General features: G+C 38.1%; 1 protein-coding gene across 5 annotated transcripts in view; it reads right to left on the bottom strand.

Annotated features, from left to right (window-relative positions):
• LOC126967500 (homeobox protein cut) overlaps window positions 1-25,040 on the bottom strand; it is a 156,413-nt gene that overhangs the window by 14,475 nt on the left and 116,898 nt on the right. For 3 of the 5 annotated variants that reach the window (XM_050812102.1, XM_050812025.1, XM_050812262.1), the window contains 4 exons: window positions 18,897-19,078; window positions 9,139-9,222; window positions 8,666-8,802; window positions 7,903-8,412 (listed from right to left, as the gene is read on the bottom strand). In XM_050812102.1, coding sequence (XP_050668059.1) covers window positions 7,903-8,412; window positions 8,666-8,802; window positions 9,139-9,222; window positions 18,897-19,078 — 913 coding nt within the window. The remainder of the gene's footprint in view (window positions 1-7,902; window positions 8,413-8,665; window positions 8,803-9,138; window positions 9,223-18,896; window positions 19,079-25,040) is intronic. The other 2 variants (XM_050812180.1, XM_050812341.1) reach the window with 2 other exon arrangements.

Consider the following 25,040-nt stretch of genomic DNA (forward strand, 5'->3'; position numbering starts at 1 on the left):
TAGAGCAGACAGCATAATAAAAGAGTTCCAAATTTGAACTTATAACATAAAAATTAAATGGGCTAGACCAATAAATAATATTATGTATATATATATATAAGAGATTTCCACGTATATAGTCACTCATCACGATATCTCTGGAACCATAAAGCGTAGAGACTTGAAATTTGGTAGGAATATTCCTTACGCCGAGTGGAGGTCAGCTAAGAATATATTTTACGAAATTCCACCCGCAAGAGTTTTTTTTTCATTATGAACAGAACAACGTCTGTCGGGTCAGCTAGTACTTTCTATGCCGACTCTACCTATTTGTTCATAGAAATACAATCACAGTATATATACCTCGTTGTACTATTATATATTCTTTGACCTGGGTATACCTTTAAATAGGCTAAGACAAATATGTTGTCAACAAAGAGGATGTAACTACTAGGTATTATGAGACGGGACTGCCTAAGTAAAAAATAAAATTTAGTTTAGCATGTAACTATAAGTTTGAAATAGTAATAACATTAATAAGGCTACGAAGTATAATCCGGCTTAGTTTGAAAGCGAACTTACTTACTTGACTTAAAACGTGGATTTCGGCCATCTCCGTTTCTTACAAGATTATAGCTGTCATTTGTCAATCTATCAATGACTGCACGTTTCATACAATCACTTCTTTCACAGAGAGTTTCGATAGGCTGGATGACAATCGCCTTAAGCATGTCGCACGGATGCTGGAGAATAATTAATGTTAATTCGAAGACGAATTGCAGCTAGTTAGAAGGAAACATAGCGGCCATACTTCAATACAAACGTTGTCGACTCAATATTATCATTATCTGTGTATCTCTGTTTTGCTTTTATCAATATTTTTATTTGTAAGTGCTAGAGTACTTCAAAAAGCGATTAAAACGGCTTAATCATAAAGGCCACAAAATATTTCCTTCCTTTTCCATTTCTATGTTCTTTTACTACCATACATCTATTACAAATGTATTTAATTAATTAAAATAATAATTATTTCATTATTTACATTTCGACTGCAAATTGCCAATTGAAAAGCCAGATTCTAAAGATTTTTTTTAATTTAGGTCAAATTATTATACAAATCTTCGTTAAACTCAAATGACGTCGTTTGGACAAAGATATTAACGTTGAATTTCTCTCGGTACGAAATTGAAGAGATAGGACTCCGTTGGCTAACCCATGTATTGTATTTAGGTGATCACATGGTTTCAGGGAATACGTCCGAGCGAGAGTTGTCTCGCTAGCGGCCACGCGGTGAGCGTAGGTAATTAGTAAGTGTAGTTATCACCAGCGGGCACGGGCGACAGGGAAGGTATACAGCCATAAGATATATAATGAGACACGGTATTGCAATCATAAATATGTCGGTAAGGAGGGCTGATTGCTTCGTCGGAAGGCATCAAAGCGGCCGCGGCCGGCAAACATTCCCGGGCAGCGATGACCTCGCGAGGTCGCCGCCGCTCCTCAACAGATGGCGTTACGCGTGCATACTTGCTCACATTCCAATGTTTTTCCGCGCGTTTTAAGTAAAATAACTTGAAAAGCGACGTAAACGTTCCACGGCAAGCTATTTAGTTTTTCAAAGTCACTTTCTAAGTGGTCCGCGATGTTAATTTTACACAATCCTTTTGTCGTGGCCACTTTGTCGGTAATTGCTGCGCTAACTTCGCGTTGACTTGTGACGTGGTAATCGTAACTTATAATAATGTGTAATAACTTAACATTATAATACATTTGGTTATAATGAAGCTGTGATTCAACTTATTAAACTTTCTCAACTCATTTAGTTTCAGGTAACTAGCTAACTTTTGGAACTGGCATTAGTATATTAATTCGTCACAAGATGGCGATACAGAGCGAGTACAACTATGTCATTTTTAATTGTTTTTGCTTAATTAGCTAGACCGCGTAGACCGTAATATAGACTATCCCAGCGGATCTCCATAGGGAGTGCCGTTTGCACCTCTCTCCCCAAGAAAAATTCGCCTTCGATGAAGGCTAAAAGGGCACTCGCCCAAAGCTAACCTTGGGTGGTGTTTAGTGGGTAGGCACTTAAAAGTCATAGCCAATTATTTCATCTTCAATCCTTTTCTTGTATTATTTTATGAATAACACACAGAATAGCATTTGGTACAGTAAACAGCCATTGTGTCTTTGCTTACCGAGCAGTTGATATCCCTACTAATATTATAAATGTGAATGTAGGTTTGTTTGTTAAACTTATACGCCGGAGCTACTGAACCGATTTTGATGAAATATGGTACAACGATAGAGTAGAGCTTGGTAAAAATACATAGGCTACATTTATCCTAGAAAAAAGGTTCCCGCGGGATTTGCGTAAAATTTAAATTCACCTCTATGAGCTATTCCTATACCAATGTAGGTTCACTTGCCATATCAATCTTTCTTAAAATAAAATTCATATAATATTTTGGGAATGGGAGCGAAAACGGGAACCGGAACTGGAAAAGGACATGAGATAATCTTCAATTCCAAACTTGCTTATTATTTTTAAAAACCCTTTATCTGAGCGGACGAAGTAGCGGGCATCAGCTAGTATATAACATGTTTATGTTGATCGTATACGTAATTATTAGATGGAGTTAGCACGAATATATTATAGTATTACTGTCTGTATTTATTCAACAATATAAGTGCACTTAAAAACTTGCAAGTGTCGTCGGAATCACACAATTTAAATGCAATTTGGAAGTTATCGTTTAGCAGAGCGTAGTTGGAAACAGTTCGATGTGATCCCACTTCTGATATTAGCGTTTGAGCTCAATTACAAGTTTGTGTGAGAGTGCCACCGCTCCCCACACGTACACACACAGCGATAAAGATAACAACTATCGACTGTTAAACCACAGACTAAAAATATACCAGACTACCTAGAATAATGTATTTGTTGGCAATTACTTACCAGTGGGAGGTTCCTTTGCACAGGATGCCGGCTAGATTATGGGTACCACAACGACACCTATTTCTGCCTTGAAGCAGTAATGTGTAAATGAAAAGAAAGTAAATAAGTTCACTTTTCCGCAAAGAAAAATGTACAATTAGTGTTACAAAACGTAGTTACATTCCTACATAGCCGTTTTACATAAAATATTATTCCAATACATTGAACACGGACACAAAAGACTAACGAAGTAATAAAATTATTTGGAAGTGAGCACAGAAGGGTTAAGTTTGGCTTAAGCCTTTCTCTGCCGTCGATAATGCTCATTCAAAGTAGATTTTCAGTTTGCAATCTCTATTCAATTTGTGACACAACTTATTCAAACCAATTCCCATCAATACGCAAATACCATTCATTTTCAAAAAGGTTTATACGTGATATTTGACTTATTTTACATTTTCATTTCTCACTCTATTTTCATTAAAGTTCAAATATAATCAAATTAAAAAAAAATATGTAGAATTTTGTATGGAAAAGGAGAACAAACGAGCGTACGGGTCACCTGGTGTTAAGTGATCACCGCCGCCCACAACATTCTCTTGCAACACCGGAGGAATCACAATAGCGTTGCCGGCCTTTAAGGAAGGTGTACGCCCTGTTTTGGAAGGTACAAGCATTACTGCTTCAAGGCAGAAATAGGCGCCGTTGTGGTACCCATAATCTATCCGGCATCCTGTGCAAAGGAGCCTCCGAGTGGTGTTTTTAGCAGAGACTAACCCTTTTTCTCTATTAAAATTGACAACAACATTAAACATTGAGTTAAGCCGTATTTAATCAATTTAGCTGATAAATGTCTCACGTAAGTGTTAATAAATTAAAATTGTATTAATTTCGTTACTATGCAATGAATATAATTATTTGTAAACATGTCAATGTGGTAAATGCGGTAACTACTGATTAAAATATAAATTATTCAGAATCGAGTCCAGGCACGACAACATTAGTCCATTTGAAATACTTATAATAAATATTCGCAATATGTCGGCCATTAATATTGTAAATGTCGAATTTGTAAATATGTTTTTGCGTAGTGAAAGTACCTACCGCCACACGATTATGGCGACACGCAACAGATTATTTCTAAATGTTAATCCATAAAAAATATATTCACCTGCGTATTACTCTATTTATCTGTTAATAAACTGTCCTTTTTATATTGATATATCTATCATTATATACTTAACGGTTCGGACAACTGAAGAATAATACGATAGAGACAACCTTATAACGTAGGTTATTGCTCGAAGAAGACATTATTTTAATTACACGAAGGGGACTAATCTTAGCACACGATTACGGCTAGATTTTTTATGGAAAAAGAGGACAAACGAGCTTATGGGTCATTTGATGTTAAGTGATCACCGTCGCCCACTTCTCTTGCAACATCAGAGGTACCACAAAAGCGTTTCCGGCCTTTGAGGAAGACGTACGCGCTTTTTTTGAAGATACCCATCGTATCATCTTGGAAACACCGAACAAGGAAGCTCATTCCTCATTCTTTGTTGTACGTGGAAGAAAGTTCCTGAAAAACCGCACTATGGAGGAATGTCACACATGGTGGTGGGGATGATAACCTAATTAGTAGAGTGTCGTGCGAACGCGAAATTGGGCAGCAAGGATCAGGTGAAACTTGTTACAGGTAACAAATGCGATAAAAGACACACAATGAAGCGACGTCTCTACGCAACGCCAGGTGATCTAGCCGTTAACAGAGCACTGGGTCCCCGACAATTCGAGTTGCACGCGGTCAAATAGTTCCAGCTGATACGTGCGTCAGACCATGTGATTGTTGGCTGAGGGTATATTTGTTCCTAGTTTCAACATTATAATTATGACAGCTTATATAATAATAAAGTAAAAGTTTTCCAGTGGGAGGCTCCTTTGCACAGGATGCCGTCTAGATTTTGTGTACCATAACCGAGCCTATTTCTGCCGCGAAGCAGTAATGTGTAAGCATTTTCGTGTACCGCTCTGAAGGGCGCCGTAGTTAGTGACATTTCTGGGCAAATGAGACGCTCAGAATTTTTGGGTTTTTCAAGAATCATGAAAGCATTATAATTGGCAGGGCGTATCAAATACCATCAGCTGGACGTCCTGCTGGTCTTGTCCCTTATTTTCATATAAAAAATAATAAAGTATGTTCAACATTATAAAATTGCTGAATAATGTGCCGGTGCAGAGCCAAATAGCCAAGCGTCCATGTTGGTACGGAAGGTCTCTCATGACAGTCGCGACATACACAAACACGATAATGACGCGTTCTCATCGGTCGAACGCATAACAGTTTCAAAGCATAAACAGCACTCATGTAACACACGATTACCTGCCGTTACATGTGATTGTGAGTTCCCACGAGCAATGTCGCTGGCAACACTTGTATGTGCGTCCAACACAAACAATACAGTGCACAGCATAGACAATGATTTAACCGTATCTAAGTATATAGGTACAATAATAACCTTCTAACTAGAGTACGATTAACAATACTATTATTTGTTACTAGCTGTTAATAGCAACTCCGCATTTACTAACGTGAACATAATATTAGTTGGTGATCCAATCCAAAATCATGACTTCATCGTTAAGGCGAGTAAGAAATATTGTCTCGTTAAACTGCAAATCCGACTATCACCAAAAGTGTTTTAATTCTCGGGTTGTTTACAGCCTATCACAAATAATGTGGCATCATATTGCTTTGTTTCCGAGTCATGGCTGTTCATATGTATTTATGTATGTTTAAGTAAGTATGGGCTTAATGAGAAAGCTCATGGTCTCTCAGAGGGCAATGGAAAAGGCTATGCTTGGAGTTTCCCTGCGAGATCGAATCAGAAATGAGGAGATCCGTAGGAGAACCAAAGTCTCCGACGAAGCACAAATGATTGCGAAACCGAAGTGGCAAGGCTGGGGCAGTAAAATCCTCGAAAGGTGAACACGTACTGGAAGACGCAGTGTTGGTAGGCCGACAAGAGGGACCGACGATCTGGTCAATATCGCCGGAATACGTTGCTTGATGATGATGATGGTGAAGTAAGTATTAAATATATCGTTGTGTTGCAATCCATAGCACAGGCTATGCCTAATTTGGGGCAAGATAATTTGTGTAAAATATTATTATTATTGGTAGCAGAATTTTCAATATCGGTTGGGTAAATCCAGAGATTGCAAACTCACAAAGTTTACTGCCTGAAATATCAGTGATATCGCGAAACGTATTCCATTGCGTATAAGTTTAGCGAGACCCACGCTGGTCGGTCGCAGCTCAACACGAACAGATAATCCAAAACTGTGTTGCGTGAGTCCAGTAAACACACACACCTACCTAGCAACAATAGTTGGTCGTAACCCGTGTAATATAAGACTGAAAGGTTCTCACGGTCGCGTGTCGATATTATTATTAGCTAGTTGCGTTACGACCACAGAGCATAGACCATCGACAATTGTCATAATGCCTGCAATACTATTGGCGTAATCTAATGACGTTTTATACTCATATAAGGACATATCATTCCCAGTCTGAAAGCAAAAAAGTGCATAAAGAAAAGTACCTACGCACACTTTTCTCCTTAGTCGTGTGACAACTGTTACTGTCCGAATCAAATATTTTGAACAACTGGAGTAAATGCGGCAATGTATAGATATAGCAGTCGAAGCTTATTACGGATTTATATATATGTATATAAAGTCAACGGGTTGATCCCTAAAAGTTTCTAAATACTTCAAAACTACTTCATCAAGAACAGGTGCTTCGTACATTTACAAATAGGCATGTACATGCCAACAGTAGATACATACCTACAGGACTTTCAAATAATTTTAGTCACAAATCTACATGAACTGAAATACATATTTGACTGTTCATTAAAGCCTCTTAGGTAAAAAAGCTAAATACAAGCCAAAAATGTAATTAATATCACAGTTCTAAGTGATGTTTTAATCAACTTACTTCAGGGCGCGACGTGTACGCTTCTGTTTCTTTCTATTTAAATTCCGAAAATACAATGTTTATATGGAATGCAATTACATATTAGAAAAACGTGTCAACAAGAGAATAAAATAAATCTATGCACTTTAAAATCTTTACCCGAGTGAGTTCAAAAAAGTAAAACAAAATGGCGCGCAGCATTAACAAAAGCGACACGTATTAAAACTATAAATCGAAGTCGCGGTGCGCCGGGGAGGGGCTTGACCATGTCCCCCCACGTCCTCCCAACCCCCCCTCGGCGAGCAAGGGAGGAGACTCGATAGTCTGAAGACAGTTTCCGCACGGGATGCCACGGACAGAGGAAGCGGAACATATACAGGACGAGGATCGGGAACAGGAGAAAATAACAAAAAAATATTAAATAAAACATAAGTGCGGAATATACAGAGTCACCGTCGTTCATAGCATTGTTTAGATTCATATGGCATTGTGCCACAGGCTCTCATCACTATATCCAATCAATATACAACGCGTCGACTATTAAATAATATTAAATCACAAATAATTTCAAACGAAGGCAACTCCGTAAAGCGTTTTTAAAAAAGGCCGATTCAGAAATGCCGTTCGACAAATGAGTCGAATCAAGCAAAGATTACAGATTAGAGCGACGCAGGCGTAACTCAGTTGTGAAGTTTGAACCAAAAATATCTTTTGTTCTCGGAGGTTAATCGCTCGGGTTCACGTTTAATAGCTATCGTCGGATTCTCGCGGTGATTGATGGAGCGTTTGACGGCTCCTGATAACGGGTAACGCAGCTAACCGTTCGGAAGATTGACTCGAGGGGGAATTGATTGAACGGAATGTCCTCAACTCTAAACATGCGGAATGAATTCCTGCCAATGATCCTTGTTAGCACGCTATTTAGCAAGCGCCGGGAGATGGCCGGCGCTGGATAAGGCGTGAACGAGAACCATCAGCGACCGGACTATGATTGGATTAGTACCTTTCTTTGGAATGAGGGATTTGAGCAGCATGATGGCGGCCTCGTCACAAGCCCACGCGTGCATCTTCCGGTACGAGTCGCGGCCCTTCTCTGTCAGCTTGTCCCACGGCTTAGGCTTGGACAGCAGCTCGGAAACGGTCCCCTGCGACAGGCCCAGCACGTATTTGGCGAACAGTCTCTGGCCAATGTTGTGGACGGACAGTAGCTCGCGCACCCGCCGGCTGATGTGTAGCGTGTCCAGGTTGGAGTTGGCGTATTTGTCCATATTGTAACGGAGCATCTCCTGCAGCCGCGCCTCCATGGGGTCCCCCTTGGGGATGAGCGAGTCTCCCAGGCGGCCGACGAGCGCGCCGGGTGGCAGCGGCCCCATGTCCTCGGCGAAGCGGTAGGGCCGGTGCTCCTCGAAGCGGAAAGGGCTTGGGGGCGGCGGCGGCTGCGGCGCCGGCCCGTTGTTGTTGTGGTGCGTCGTGTTGTTGTTGAGAGGCGGCGTGCTCGACCACTCGTCCGCACCTGCGAGCAGACCAGCGTTACGCGGGAACACGAGGCGGGGAAGGGGGAGGGGGGTGGGCGCGGGGGCTCGAGGGGGACGTGGCGGGGTGTGGACTCCTCGGTTTCCGCGTTTTCGAGAACAGAAATTGAAGCGGACACGGACTAGCTACGCACGGACTACGCGCTCGCTTATGGCTTCTTCGAACCAAGAGCCGGCATGGGACCAGATGAATAAAGAGATAGTAGACACGAGTATCACGATTTGGCAACGTACCTGTGTCTCTCCGCTCCGTGCTCCGCTCCCGCTCCGCTGAACTGCGCTCGTCACAGCGCGAGGGCGGCGCGGGGGAGCGCATTACTTCCGGTTTCCGGTCGCGCTCGCTTGCTCCTAGCTCCATCGAGCGAAATAAACTGAAACAATAAGAGAGGATTTTTAATCCTTTGAATAGATTTCCAGAATTTCCAGATATAACAAGCTATCATAGCGTCTATAATAAAAAGTCCGCGTTATCAGTTAACTTTTTAAATCCTATTATAGATCATTAGCTCTGAACACATGAACCATTTGTGATCGACAAACCAGAGTACAGACTATTAATAAATTAATAAATCGTGGGTTCTTGGTCGAGGATGACTTTTAATAAAGATTATTCGATCATGCTAGCTAGATCAAGATAGAGATATAAACCGATAGTATTTATAAGTTATTGGGCATAAAGAGGGTAGTTTTTAAAAAAAAATCCTTACTGATTCTGATTTCCGAAAATATCTTTAGCGTGTGGTATATGGTGGGGCCGGTCGTGAGGATTTCCGTCTGAGAATCGAAGCAAACTGAAACAATTGAAACACGGTTACATTACATAGACTTAGGAAATATTAGCGTCTAGACAACTTTACAGCCCGATGATGCATGGCCAATTTTAATTTGTCAATGTGTTCGTAAGCAGCTAGTGGTTTCACTAAATCAATTTGAAAACAAAATTTGTAGAAGATGCGGGACTCGAACCCGCGACTTTTCGCGTTCAGTGCGAGCGCTTTTCCACTGAGCCAACCGTTCGAGTGAAGTAAATTTCATAAATCGTGATATGTCCTTGTTCAACTTTCAGGTTGTGCCCTCATCTACAGGATCTACTTTACAGTTGATAATCTGCTCAACCCCAATATTTGCATATTAGGAAATTGACTTGAGATGTCGCTCTTTCAAATCTATAAAGTTGAAAACGTAGCTAGTCACTCACATTCAACTAATATTCCTGGCCAGTTTATCGGTTGTCTAACAGCAAGAGACTCTATTTATACGTTTAAATTATATAATTTGAGCTCCTTCAGAGTCGACTCATTGCTTACAAATACACAATAACACACAAATAATATACAATACAGTTTTTAAAACTAGTGCGGAGGGTAGATTGAAATCTTTTTGTTGTACTAAATAGTAATTGATTATTACTACTTTTCTAAAAGGCTTAGTTACTCGATTGGTACGTTTACTACGTAAGTTTGTGTTTCTAGTCAAAATTTGCAGATACCAAAGATTTTGTGCGTTTTTCTCGTAATGTTTTAAGGGATTTCTAAGTTTATGAAAATGCAAAAAACAAGGCATTGTATTAGTAGTAATTCCTTTAATAAAGTAACGCGAGTACAATATATATTTTTTTTATGAAAATAAGGGACGAGAAGAGCAGGACGTTCAGCTGATGGTAATTGACGCAAACCCATAACAATGCAGTGCCGGTCTTTCCGAAGCTCATGTCCACCTCTGTACTAAATTTCATCAAAATCGGTTCTGTGGTATAGGCGTGAAAGCGTAAGAAACAAACTTACATTCACATTTATAATATAAGTTGGGATTTTATCATGTTATGTATAAATAAAATAAATATTTAAAATCAGTAATTGATAATTGTAAAGAAATATAAGACGATCTGAACATAAACTGTCAAGTTAGCATTACAGGTGCCGCGCTACACGAAGGGTTTTATCATCTAATAGACCAGTTACACCTTCAAAGGGTTCAATCTCAATAAATTTGTAAAGGAATATCACCAATAAGGAGGCCGGCATATCGTATTAATTAAAATACTTAATTAATTCACCTGGAATGGTTTTAATCAATTCCTGAGCTCAATTTATTAACGGTTTGCCCGGCGTCCTTACAATAGATTTTATTCCCTCCACTGTATCACATTATCAATTGAAATTATCTTTTATAAGTAGGTTATAGGTGAAATTAAAGTAACTTTTGATGCGTTATGCTCGTCAACGGGCGTTACTTGTGGTGGCAGGATGATCCTGTTACCAGAAACTCTACCTCATGTTTTAAAAGTTAAAGTTATTATATTTTTTATAATCACTTATAATAACTACCAGTAGGAGGCGCCTTTGCACAGGATGCAGGCTAGATTATGAATACCACAACGGCGCCTATTTCTGCCGTGAAGCAGTAATTTGTAAGTTTTATTGTGTTTTAAGTCTGAAGGGCGCCGTAGCTATATTACTGGGCAAACGAGACTTAACATCTTATGTCTCAAGGTGACGAGCGGAATTGTGGTGCCGATCAGAATTCTTGGGATTTTCAAGAATCCTGAGCGGTACTACAAAGTAATGAGCAGGGCGTATCAATTACAATCAGATGAACGACCTGCTCGTCTCGTCCCTAATTGTCATAAAAAAGAAATGCTCGCATACCACTACATATCATATATTTGAGGTGTGTGTGGATTGATCTAAACTGTACTCAATAGCTCGTGTGTTTTTACTTGTTGTCTGTTGAGTATTTGACGATTGAGGTTTTTTGTTGCCATTTTACATATTTTATTGTTATTGAAATTATTTGAAAAAACGATTAAGTTGTAAATATTGATTTAAAAAGGTGGCAACGAGTTTCTTGCCACTTCTTACTACTTTTTCTCATTAAAGCTTTTACGAAGTGGTGGTAAAAAAAAATTTCTGGACGTACATACATGAATAAGGTGATTTTGATTTGATTTAATGCTTCAAAAGATTAAGATTTTGGTAGTTGATCGCTTTTGAAGACAAACCATACGATATCAATTTCAGATTGAATTATATTTCTTTCTTTACAAAAAGTCTGCATTAAACTGAATAAAACTGAAGTACGATTTTTAACTGCAATCATACGTACAAGAGATTATATAACTACATAGGTACCTATTTGCAATATTCCAACCAACCCATTGAATAGTTAATACTGTATTCCCGATCGGTTTATCAACAAATCTACTCACAGATCGGGCCGCCCCGAGCACAAGATGTTAACACCTCTAGAAATGCTACCTTAATTACAATTTAATATATTACCAATTAAGCTTTTGATCGGTACAACCGGGGTAAATTGAGATTGCAGACGGCCCTATAGCTCCGCAGTTCGATTTGGGACCGTTAAAATTGGTCGTATTGTTCGTCCCCGTGGAAATAGTTCAGGTTTGAGTGCAATTGTTGAGTGTGACATTATTTAGTGAATAAGGTGTATTAAATTGCTGGAACTTGTGCTTTGATTGGTGAACAAATATTGAGCAACGTGTTGCCAAGCGATCGAACTTTATATTATTACTAACTGATGCCCGTGTTAGATTATTAAGCTTATTAAGATTATTAAGCTACTTCCGTACTAGTATTATAAATGTGAATTTTGATCCAATGTTCAAGGATTGGCTATAAGACTTAGTTAGGCATATATGACCAGAAATAAATACACAACATGTTATCAATGATGGCAGCGTAGTTGGTAAGTACGGTCAGGTCACACGTGGCGTATCGAACAATGCGATGACGTCACGGAATCAGAGCTTATCACTCAAATCATCGGTCACCGATAACAGCGCCCCGCCCAGCGGCCGTCTGGCCAATAGCGGACCAATCGATTGTAAATATCCGTTCCGCCTTTCCGAACGCATCGCGCCTCATCCAGCCACACGCTACCTCCAAACTGGACGTTCACAAGTTGCCTTACAATATTGACAGAGGCCGATCTCTCTAGTCCTCGAACACAGACATGGCATGTCAACAGAACGACACCGTAAAAAATTTAGTTTCTTTATGGTTCGAAAAAATGTCGGGGAGAGTAAATTAGCTGATAATTTGTGTGTGACTAAAGTTTCGTTAAATGTTAGTCAAACATCGCCTAAACAAATGGGGACAGGTGTACTGGGCCTATTGGTATATAGCGGCGATACATCTATACGACATGGGTATATACACCCGCTTACACAGACATAGGTATACCTCTGACTTGCTTATATTTGTTTTCTCTGCGCTTTATGTAAATCTCGAGTGCTTAGTTTTTAATTAAACATCAGATAACGACGTTCTATTTGCCTTTTTCAGTTCCTTACTGTGTCAACGTTGTTAAGTTAAATACCTGATTCCTTCACATCACACGAATGTAGCCCTTGTTTTTATGGTTTTATAAGCTTTTATTATTTGAACACTAACACGCCCGCCTACATGTTGACACAGTGCAATAAACAAATTAGAAATTCGTTTTTGGAGACAGATTCATTAGAATTATGATTTGAGTTAACAAATATACCTAGTTTATTACGGGTTGACAACACATGTTCTGAGAACGGATCAAAAAGTAATCAAAGGGCGAATTAAATAATTTATTCGCGGTATCTGTGAACGGCAATCAAAATTCAAAAAGCGAACGCCGACTCCCGAATTAGTGGAGATTTGGCGCAGTATCGTCTAGAAATCAATCTATTCCGCCCGCTATTAAGCTTTAATGTTCGGAGTCTGCAGGCAATAACTTAATCCTGAGCTGAGCGGTATAAATAAGCAATAAAGCGGTACAGGTGCTCGCAACAGTTGTATTGAGCACAGATTATATCCTCAAAGATTACGTTGGATTACCTCGGCGATAATAGAGCGGACACGAGCTGGATGGCCCACCATGGGAACCCAGCAAATGTTCGCGTGTCCTCGCCAATAATTGAAACGGGGAGGTTTTCTTTTTCTATTGTGTTCGTAATCTATCAGTTTCCGTGTAAGTCGATAGTTTCTGATGTCAAAAGGAATGGCGAGGGTCGAATTGAATAGCTGCCGACACGGAATATATCTTTTGATAATTTAAAAGTGAAACTCCTTAAAGCGGCGCTTATTTTAATTCAAATATAGTCTATTCGTGGAGAATTTTCTTATAATTCTAGACAGTATTGACCTGCAACTTAGAAACACTGAAACCGTCTGGTAAGAAAGTTTTTTCAAACTGCTAAATTAAAGTGTCGATACGTACCCTTAGCTAACGAGCTTAGTTAATGGCATACGATTTTTCGATATGAATTCACATTTCAATATCTTTGCAATTAGTCCAGATTTCTATGAAGGTCCCATGTATTTAAGACTTAGTTCTGCAAAATACGCGGTTAAGAAAATAGGAAAAAGGCAATATAGAAACAGATCGTCTAGTTTAGTTATAAGAGCATTATGTTTAATGGTAGGTATGGTCTTATGGGGCTATGCAGACGATATTAAAATATATTTGTGTTAAACAAGAGGACTATTCGAAGTATTGATAAATAGAAACAAACATTTTTTTATACACATTCTGTTTTTGGGCATAATAAGTTCTACTTTTAAAGGTAGTAAACAGGGACTTTTTACGGCAAATTCGTTTTTGATTACGAGGAATCCTATAAGTTATTTTATGCAATAATGAATATCTAAAATAGTTATGTCAATTTGAAATCAAAGAGTTGCATGTCAAGTTAAAAAAATCTAAAGATTTTCAGAAAAAGTTTCCAAACTGTGCATGCAAACTCTAACTAGATGGCTACGTACAAAACAGCTGTAGGAGATTTTGTAGGTCTTAACGTTTTTAAATAGTTTACTGAAGCATATTATATTCTTGATAATGTAACATATTATTTTTTAAATGAATTAGTCAATTCAAATAAATCAGGGCACACAATATTAAGATCTTGGAAGTGACACTTATAGTACCGGCAGTCAACTTTTCGTAGGCAAAGAGATTTAATATGGTAGTACCCGCCGTATATACATATAGCACCATGAAAATCATAATAATTTCATTCGCCGCTAATGAAAGCGAACATCAAACGACAAAGTTTACGATATTTCGGCACAGCGGATAGTTATCGATCGATTAACTTATAAATAATGCAAGTTTACAGCGCTCGCGCAGGCGTCGCGGCGTCACTTGTTGTCACAGATCGCTGGCGGCGGCTTTGAAGTCACGCGTCCTTTGATGGATGAAAGACACCGACTAGCAGCCGCCATATTGGTTCAAAATAACACATAAAACTGTGAAAACATCGGTTACTTTATCGAGTATTTATAGAGTCGTCATTCAGTGCTGAGATTGTGTTTACAACTGTCGTCAAAACTCATTCAAAGCATCCCTATTTCATTCAAAATCAAATTTTTTGGATGTTGCTAGAATCGAACCAGCGATTCAGAGATGACTCTCGGAGCCATTAGCACTCTAGCCCAATGGGTGTTACTTCTAAGGTAATCGTGCCCTGTGCTTCCTCAGGGTTTATGCCCTTTATAAGAATAGGGAAACCACAAGCCCAAGGGAGTCGTGAGAGATGACTTAGGCAACGGCGCCTTTTTCTGTCGAGAAGCAGTAATGTGTAAGCCTTACTATGTTTCGGTCTGAAGGACGCCGTCAGGTCGGTAAACGTCCTACTCGTCTCGTCCCTTATTGCTATAAAACGCTTCAGGTAATCGACATATTAGGAGTCTCTCAGTAACAAGTTTACAAAAATCACATACATCAATATTTCGTAAATAAATATTATTAGCAGTCCAAATTATTAGTTTGTATCAAAGCTTGACGTGCTAATAATAGTTCAGCCTCAGGTCGGTTGTGTCAACGCGATGAGAACTGACTTCGATTTGTTTGCAAATGCAAGAGATCTCGTATCAGAAACCCGACGCCAGTGCGGCAAGGTGCTGACTTATCAATACGTTTGTTTATATTGTGGTTAATAGATGAGTGCTAGCGGTTATCGGGAGGATGTTGACGACTCTCTTCCGTTTGATTACTGAGAAACAGAGCGATGGGAATCTAACGACTTGCGACCGATACCAGCATCGTGTTTGATCACGTCTCTAACTAAATCTAAAATTACGAGACACTACAATTGTTTTAATCTCTTATAGGAGTCTCTATTTAAGCATCATAATGCTTTTGATTGGAGGCTTAGCTTACCAAAAACTTAACATAGAGTGTATTTTTTGCGACAGTTTGTAAATTTTTATATTATATGTTACAAGAAATCATTTGAGCTCAACTAAGTAAACTGCATCAAATTAAATTTACTGTAGGTACTACAGTAAATTAGGTAGAGATTTACTTAAATCTTACGCCTTAGTACATTTTTCTCTGAGAAAGGCATTTAATTTTTACACGTTTTTTATTAGCTTCAACTGTATGTATGTTTGTTTGTAACCGACTCATTTGGGCGCGATTTTGACCCACTATAAACAGCCAGAATTCGTTCAAACTTTGTAGATTTATTGAGGACCGATGACAAAATATTAATTTGATAAAATTATTCAATTTTGAAGTTTTCAAAATAAGATTTTTGTTACTTTATATATTTTTTTCATCCATCGTCTATAAGGCAGGAATCGATGTTCATATTAAATTTCAACCATTATCTTTTATATATATATATATATATATATATATATATATATATACCCTTTTTGGAAGTCCGTAAACCTTACTTACCTCCTTGGAAATTAGATATACTCTTACTCTAAAGTGGTAACCATCACGTCTGGGATTAATTACACAAATAAAATTTGAAAACAAAATTTTATGAACGATGCGGGATCTCGAACTCGCGACCTCTCGCGTTCGTATAAAAGTTGGCAACACTAGTCAGACACGCCATCCACATCTTATAATGTAAAACGTTTAGAACGTTGCTAATTGATTTCAATAAGAAGTATATAATGTAAAAATACTATATTATAGCCACATACAGTTGACATCCCTATTTCATTCACAATGTCATTAATCTCAAAATTATAAAGTCGCAATCCGCGTTCACAGTGTGTACCTTAACGGTGGTGTTTCCCAAAAGTAGCGCGACAGAGTCACCAAATATAACATGTACTCGCTAAATGTTTCCAGATAAGGAATTTAGCATCGACCCCCAGCCCTGCTGCCAGCTCCCAGCTTCACAAACAATAATCCCGATACGAATGGGACTCAGGCTTTTTTAAGTTTCCGCTACGTTACCGTCACGTCAGTGGGAAATATAAATAAGCTTTTCGATTATTTGTTTAAACAATCAATCCAAGCTTGTGGAGTTTCTTGCTCACTGGTGCCTTCAAAGCAGGCGTGAGGACCTATCTTTCTTAAAGCCCGGCAATTTCTTGTAAATTCGTTATAATTGAATGTCAAAACCGACAGCGATCATCGCTTACTAGGTGATCATTGCCAGCAAACAAGTTTAAGAGTACGAACTCTGAAGTGAATAATGGAAAGAGATCAGAATATAATAAAATATATTTATTTACCACAGGGAGTAACAATAACATTACATATTGCAACGATACTAATTATGAAACTACATCATTTCGTAAAGGCGCTTTGACATGGGGAGAAACTGATAAGAAACTCCTAGCCTGCTTGCATTTTAGTTTAGATTAACGTTGATGATATATATATTTTAGAAACATTTGTATTAGAAAAAACAGAAACCTGAAAGTTGATTTCCATTGTGACTAAAGGGATGTCTGATGTGTTCGTATCTACACAGATATTACTTACAGACCCAGTTGTACCAACAACATAGTCAGACTGCAAACAGAGCCATTTCTTAATAATGCATTATTTTGTTTGATATCAAGATATTAGTGAGGCATTTGTTTATAGTTAGAGGCGCCTTCCTTATCCTTATCAGTCAAAGGTAGGGTCAGCAAACACCAGGCTTCAGCAAATAATACTTGTCTTTGTTTCATATTACTTTCATTATTTATATCACCTACCTACTTACTAAAGCTTCCAACTTGATTGTTTTCTATGACGCAATTGTATTTTTTGATTCCATTCAATACTGCATTCACGAGTTAATTATATTTTATTTCGACAGCAGGGACAAATGAGTTTTGTAAATCATAGCTGTTATGAAATTGGTAAATAAAGTTTTAACTGAAGTTGGTGAAAATACTAACATTTATAATGAGAGATATGTGTGGCAGGTTTCAAGGCCTACAGTACTTGTTGCCCAACACACAAACAAGGTAATCTCGAAGAGAGACAGGTGAATAACCTGATACAGCCTTATCAAGTTTATTAACATTAGCCTCGACTGCGAGCCTGCTAGCGGAAACAATATGTCTGCCTAGATTATCCTGACTCATGTGCTGCGGCTACCACGACGGAATTGTAAAATCGTACAGCAATGGCTTCTTCTTTTTTTATGAAAAAACGGGACGAGACGATCAGGACATTTAGCTGATGTTAATTGATACCCCCACAATGCAGTGCTGCTCCGGATTCTTGAAAATCACCAAAAATTCTGAGCGGCACTACAATTGCGCTCGTCACCTTGAGACATAAGATGTTAAGTTTCATTTGGCCAGTAATTTCACTAGCATCGGCACCCTTCAGAACGAAATACAGTAATGTTTACACATTACTGCTTCACGGAAGAAATAGGCGCCGGTGTGGTACCCATAATCTAGTCGACAACCCGTGCAAAGGAGCCTCCCACTGGAATTTGTATTTACTAAACTGTAGTAGCGAAGTATATATCTCGAAGTATTCTTACGGCATTAGCAATCTCATTATGTTTCGTCACCTAATGTAAATCACTTGTATCAGTAGACAAAAAGCGTCAATAAACTATTAACAGAGCAAGATAGATTGCTTTAGATAAGTTATTATCTAAACTGATGAAGTGAAAGATTATTCACAACAAGGCAACACACGCCGACGGATGGGACTTACTTACTTGATCACTTAGAAAGATTACAATGAATCTCAGCGTTAATTTTAGGCTGATCATGAATTTATTTTAAACTTTGCATGAGTGATAAGGCAAATAACTTGATTAACTAACTTTAGCAATAACAAATATGTTAAAGTACCGTTTAAGCAGAAAATTAGTTGACCATTTTTGGAAGACATCATTTTAAAATTGTTAACCATAAGCATCCAATCTTCGCCGGTCAAATTGCTAAAAAAGCGACCTGGCAAAAGCTTAAAGTAAATATTCGATATTGACTTGATATTTCACTTTTTAAGTTTAACTATGCCGAGGAATACGATGGTGCAACATATTCCGCAGTCTATGTTAAAGTCAGCGATACTGTTAACGTTACATTTGACTTAAACCTTAACTATAATATAAATGTCAGTTGATAATTTTTCAATGAGTCTACTCAGGTAACTTAACATGGAGTGTTTTTGCACCTCCAGACAGACACAGTCCAGAGACTACATCTCCCACAGAGCTGTCGGTAGCGCTATGGGTCGCCTGAACAGCCCAGCATCTCACCTGATCTCTCTCTTGATGTCATCGTAGTCTCGCTGCGTGTCGAGCCGCGCCTCAAGTCTGGCAATGTGCTGCTTCTTCTCGTCGAGGCGCTCCTCTAGCCGTTGTAACTGCTGCGCATGCGCCTCTTGAAGCGCCGTCAGTGACGCTTGCAGTCGGGCCACATCTTCGACCAGTTGAGCGATCTACAACAAATAAGATACCGATTAATAATGGTTCTTCCCAGTAAGTAACTTGAAGTGCTTCTAGTTTTTTAAATAAAAGGGGGCAAATTGGCAAAAAGCTAACAAGAAGAAAGTGATGAAGCCATGCGTTGTTGGCTTTTAAAGTGGCTATTCCTGGAAAAACGTGCGGTTGTACACCCACACCTACATAATGTGGGTGGAATTTCGATTAAAGGAATGTCCGGTATGAAATTCAACTGCTACTCCCCACGATATATTCAGAGAAACCCCATATTTCTACGGAACGCAAAATCAAGCCGACTGAGATGACTTGATCGTCGATGATACGAGCCGCTCACCGGAAGAACTATTTCTAGAATTAACTATGTAGTAGACCTCCATTTGAGACCAAATTTGTTTCTTATAAAAAAGCAGGCAGTGAAGTGAAGTCCTGTCTCGCTTTACTGAGTACACCAAGCTTTTTAGATTTTAGACGACCAACTAAAGTCAGGGACTGTATTGTAATTCATAATGTAACAGTGCTTCTTATGAAATACCGGTGCCGATGTATCACAGGAACCTTAACATAGGTACCCATGTTTTGGAAGGTACATATCTGGCTGGAAAGGATGCTAAATCCACACTTTGGTTGTATGTAGAGGAAACTCTTTGGAACCGAATCGAAGACACCATTTTTATGGGTATTGTAAGTACGAATATTTATGCTTACATAATTTTCGTTCATATCTTAAGGGATATAGTTAAGATTAGGTGGTAACATAATAATATTTTGATTACACCTATGACGTAAGCTAAATTATTATTAGCATCAACTCAAACCACTGCGGTTTTAAGTTGCTAATAACCTACTTTGTTTTATAAAATGTGATAAAATGATACAATGTTTGTTCTCACACCGAATATATTCTCATCAAAACTGAGATGTCGTGCCCGAGATTGTTGATTGACGCACTAATCTAGCGGTTATCATAATAATATTGCAATTGAAATTTTGTAGAGTCGACTTAAAGTTGAAAATACATTAACATCGGTAGCCTTGAAGTCGTAAGACTATAAGCAATAAATAAATATTTGTTACATATCAAACCTTGTACGTTGGTATCGAAAATCGTCTTTAAGACTGTTTGGAGATAAGTTGATGTTAATTGCTGAAGTATACTGCTACAATTTACAACAATTTTTAAATAAAACTGTGATTTAGAACTTAGTGTCACACCCTATTAGATGAAACCTGATATGTCTACGGTTGCAATATCGAAGAAATCCTTTACACTTAGATTCTTTATTATAAAAAAGGAAAATTTTGACAGAAGACAGGGAAACATTTATGATGTTTATGGATCTAATGCAGTGTCAGTAACAATAGTATGAAGTAGGTTTAAGCGATCCAAATCAGGGAATGTTGATGTCAAAGATCTCTTGTTGGGTTGATCGCTCTGCTCGCCCTTAAACGAATAACATGGACGACATTATTGTAAAAGCGGAGCAAGATTGGTATAATAGTAGTTAAGATATAGCAGAAATTCTGGAAATTGACAGCAGAACAGTTTCGACTCAATTGAAAAAAGTAGCTACCCAAAATATGGTGGTGGCTTCCGGAATAAAATAATTTCTATATGACGCAGGCAATTTTTTAAGATTTCGGAAAACAAAAATTACAAATATAACTCAATGCCTTGTCTGTGCATCCGTATAATAAAAGATGAAAAAAATTGTAATCTCAAATATTAGAGACTATATTTTGAGGAGATACAATGAAGAAAAATTTAATGATAATAATTACTTGTTTTTTAAAAGTCGAATCAAAGGTCTTAGTGTGTTGGTAAATAATAAGAATAATATACTATCGATTAATACTAACGATATATTCAGTTCATTCATTTCTTCAATAATTCTTGGTAACCACGGCTTTATTTAACGATCAGCACAATAAAATGCTTGTAAACACGACACCATTCGAGGACGGTCCACATAAAAAGTATGAACCGAAACGAAACTTCACCAGTACAGAACCACGAGCCATTATTGTCTTAATTCACCTCTACAGTGACCACTGCTTTATGGGTGGCGCAATTTATTAGTTAAAGCGGGTAAAATATCACCAAAATTTAATGAAAATATTGAATTCTGAGTTGTTCGTTCATTTGTTGGAACAACTCTAAATCATACTTTTTGCTAAATCGCGCAGTATTCGATTATACACAACTATACAGTATACTTGGAAGTATAGTTAATTACCGATACCATACGTTGGTATCGTTATAGCTGTAGTTGTATTTTTTGCAAATAATCTGTAATAATCATAATATTTAACACCAAGAATAAACAAACTTGTTATGCTTACTACTCATTCAAGTCTAGGTAGTTAGTCTTTTGTTCGGCGATATAATATGATTTTAAAACATGATCCCAGTACTTAAATGTACAAAACGTGGGTGTTACGAAATTCAAAAGAATTGTTATAAAAGATTTAAGTGGTATAAAATTATTCGTAAAAAGAAGAAGCCCCCTGAGTTCTTGCACCTTTCTTCTCAGAACCGATGCATAGATTTTCCAATGGATAGTAGATTTTGACGTTGAATAAGTGATGTTTAAAACTATTACGAAAATAAAATTTTTGATTTTGAATTTGACACATTGTAATATAAGTAGGTAACTTCGTTGTGTTCCATTGTAAAGTTAGATGTTTACACGAAGAGTTGGAGTGATTATATTAACCGCTGCCACCTCTCGTTTGGGCCACGGACAAGGCTCCTCACAAGGGTGCGAGGGTTAGAGGTCCACAATTAGCAACAATGATTACCCGGACAGTAATGTCGCCAGCGTCACGGGCCACGTTTTTGTCGGAGACCCGCTTTTTACTTTAATTGCAACCTTTTTGTCGGATCTTTGATTAGTACGTGCTGTTAGATTGTGTGGTCGCCGCGTATTTTACGATGACCGCCGGCTGCCAGTTGTCGTATACAGGTTGTTATATCTATACCCTGCTAAACGAGTTAACTAGAAAGACGAAGCTCTCTTACAACAACAGAGGAATCACACTAGAATTTCCGAGCCTGAGTGTAGATCAAGTTGAAAACCCCGTACATGGATGTTTCGTCCTCAGTTTGTGAGAACGTAAAGCTTCTCGTAAATCAAACTGTAATGGAACTTTTATAAATAAAACCTGCGGACATTATTAGTGACCAGTTGGTGATTACTTATATCGAACCTATTTTTTTTAATAAGAAACACCTATACATTCGCAATACAAATAATTCAGTCAACCAACTGAGAAGACAAAATAACGTCTGGCGGGTCAGCTAGCATTGAAATCAAATTCAGTTTATTCACGTAGGTCACGGAAATGACACTTATAAAAAAAATCTTATTGAATCTATCGCTACTTCGTAAAGGGTCGAGTTAATGAGAAGAAGTAGCAAGAAACTCATTGCCACTCTTTTATATCAAGATTTACATTTACATCCATTTACAAATCATTTCAATTACAATATAATATGTAAAATGATGCAACAAACTGTAACTGTAAATAAATGTAGATTTCTTTACATCCATGTTCTGTAAATAATTGATATCTAAAATGAAAATATCTGTGAGCATTAATTAAGGAAGATGAAAGTAGATAATCGTCAAAGAGACGTATCCCGTGTTTGGATATCGATCATAAACAGAGGATAAGCCGGGGAGAGTCAATACTCCGGCCCAATGGCCGGGCCCCCAATAAGTCAACATGCAGAGCATGGCTGCAGCGATTGGCCACGCCTGCCACTTCACACTGTTCTGAAGGAGTCAGGACACTGAAGAATCCTTGAAAAAAATAACCTGCCGAACTCGTACGTTCGGTACTTCCAAAATTGTTTAACTATTGTTGACTGCAGGGTTTTTTGACCACTTACTTAGAAATATGAAAAATAGATTAAGAAAGCTTTTCATATGCATTATGAAAAACTTAATTAGACTTTCAATCAATCAGAAAACCATACATAAGATTAGATTTATAAACAATGGGACACTGTCAGAACATCAATGTGAATGCACGAAAAAATTAATAAAGCAACAAAAGTGAACCAATCCAACCCCTGACAGACCATCGTCATAAATTTGTTCAGGGCTCAATCACAAAAGAAGTGGTGAAAGACAAGTGAGCGAATAAAAAAGGCATAATACGACATTTGCCATCACAAAGTGGAATCCATGTCGGCGATCTGTCAAACTGGTCAAACATGACGAACTCCGGCTATTAGCCGACCGAATCTAAGCGGCCCTCGGATGAAGGAACGGTGGAATAAAAAGCCTATTCTAAATTTGAGCAGTCAACTCAACAGAGCGATACCAACTGCTACAAAACAAAAAGACGCTCAAATAGCTTCTACGGGTTGCAAGTTATCGTTTTCTCTTTTCGAAATCTATCGCTCAGCATAGTTCGTTGGAAAATGATAAATGACGTGAATGATTGAACCGACGGACATGAGCTCCGAATGAAAATGCGATTTCAGTTGTTTTTGGCGAATGCTTTTCAAGTTTTCACATTTCATTCGGGCTATGACGTCGGGCGTCGAGCGCAAATCAGCCATTTAGCGGTTTGTCACGACGCGGACGCGACATCGCGAACTATTCATAAATATTCACAACAATGTCGCGGCGCTTTTACAGAGCGAAGTGATTGACGGAAACGTCACGGGCATCAATCAGGCGTGCGTGATCGCCATTGGAGAGCCGCGTGTGATAAAAATACATTGTAAATGCATTGTTCATTGCATATCTGTTACAATGTCATTCCAGCACTCCGCAAATTCGATATGACGTTGACAGGTAAATTAGCGGCAAATTTGTCTATAGGTAGAGCGAATGCGGCGCGGGCGAACTGTTCCAAGTTTGAAATGCATTGACAGGAGTCATTAGTAGCTTCGACGATTAGTTCCCGCGAAATTGTATTTCGTTTTCGTTTTGGAGGGAATCACGCGGCAGAGACAATTGGAACGCAACTGCCGCGCTAGAGTCGTTCGTGAACGGAATGAAGCAATTATAAGTTGCGGCGTTCATTTATTGGTTGCCTATCGTTGGTTGTTGTTATAAAAGTGAACACTTTCTGTTTGCATACCAAGTTTATCGTGGCTCGTTATTTGTTCGCGTTACGGAGACGATGGAGGGACAAACATGAGTTAAATTAACAAGTCACTTTAAGTTAGTCCAACGCCAACTTGACAATTTCGAATTAGCAATTATTTTGCTACAAAAATATGATCAGTAGTAAGCTGCTACTTTTGTTTCGAGTCGTAGACTATGTAGAATGTAACCCAAACTAATAAATTTAACTAAATCCATCCCCATTTAGTAACTGCACAATTTAAAGGTATAATTATTACCGAAGGCAACAAGACTTTAAAATAAATACTTTTTTCGCATGAAACAGAAATTGTAAGCATTTATAAATTTCGCGTTACCAAAGCACATGCATCAAGTTTACGAAGATTCGACGTAGATTGCTGCCAACCAGGAACCGAGCAAAAATATTTAACGCGAAATATCGTTTCGATGCAATTAAAATTTACCAAATGGGTGCAAATGTTCGTGATTATACTTTAATGATATTTCAGTAAAAGTTTCTTTTATTAATCAGAGCTGTGTATTTACACAACAATTTACGTGTAACGGTGTACTTATTGCTGAAAGTGCCATCAAATACACTTTTAGGTTACTGACCTAAAAGGTGATTGGTTGAAGGTTATTTAGGTTATTGATCTAAGAAATTAAAAGGAGGTCCTACATAAGTAATATGTGATGATGGTTAAATGAATTCTATCAATTTATTATTAATTCAAGTACTAAATATACAAAATGTCGAGGACAATAGTATAGAAATTCAATAAAGATGCTGTTTGGCTTCATGATACGAATTAATAGAATTCATTATATTAAGAAAGCTATATTTGAACAATAATTACCATAGCACTAACAGTCA

This window comes from Leptidea sinapis, chromosome 1, assembly GCF_905404315.1.
Source record: "Leptidea sinapis chromosome 1, ilLepSina1.1, whole genome shotgun sequence".
NCBI lineage: Eukaryota > Metazoa > Arthropoda > Insecta > Lepidoptera > Pieridae > Leptidea > Leptidea sinapis.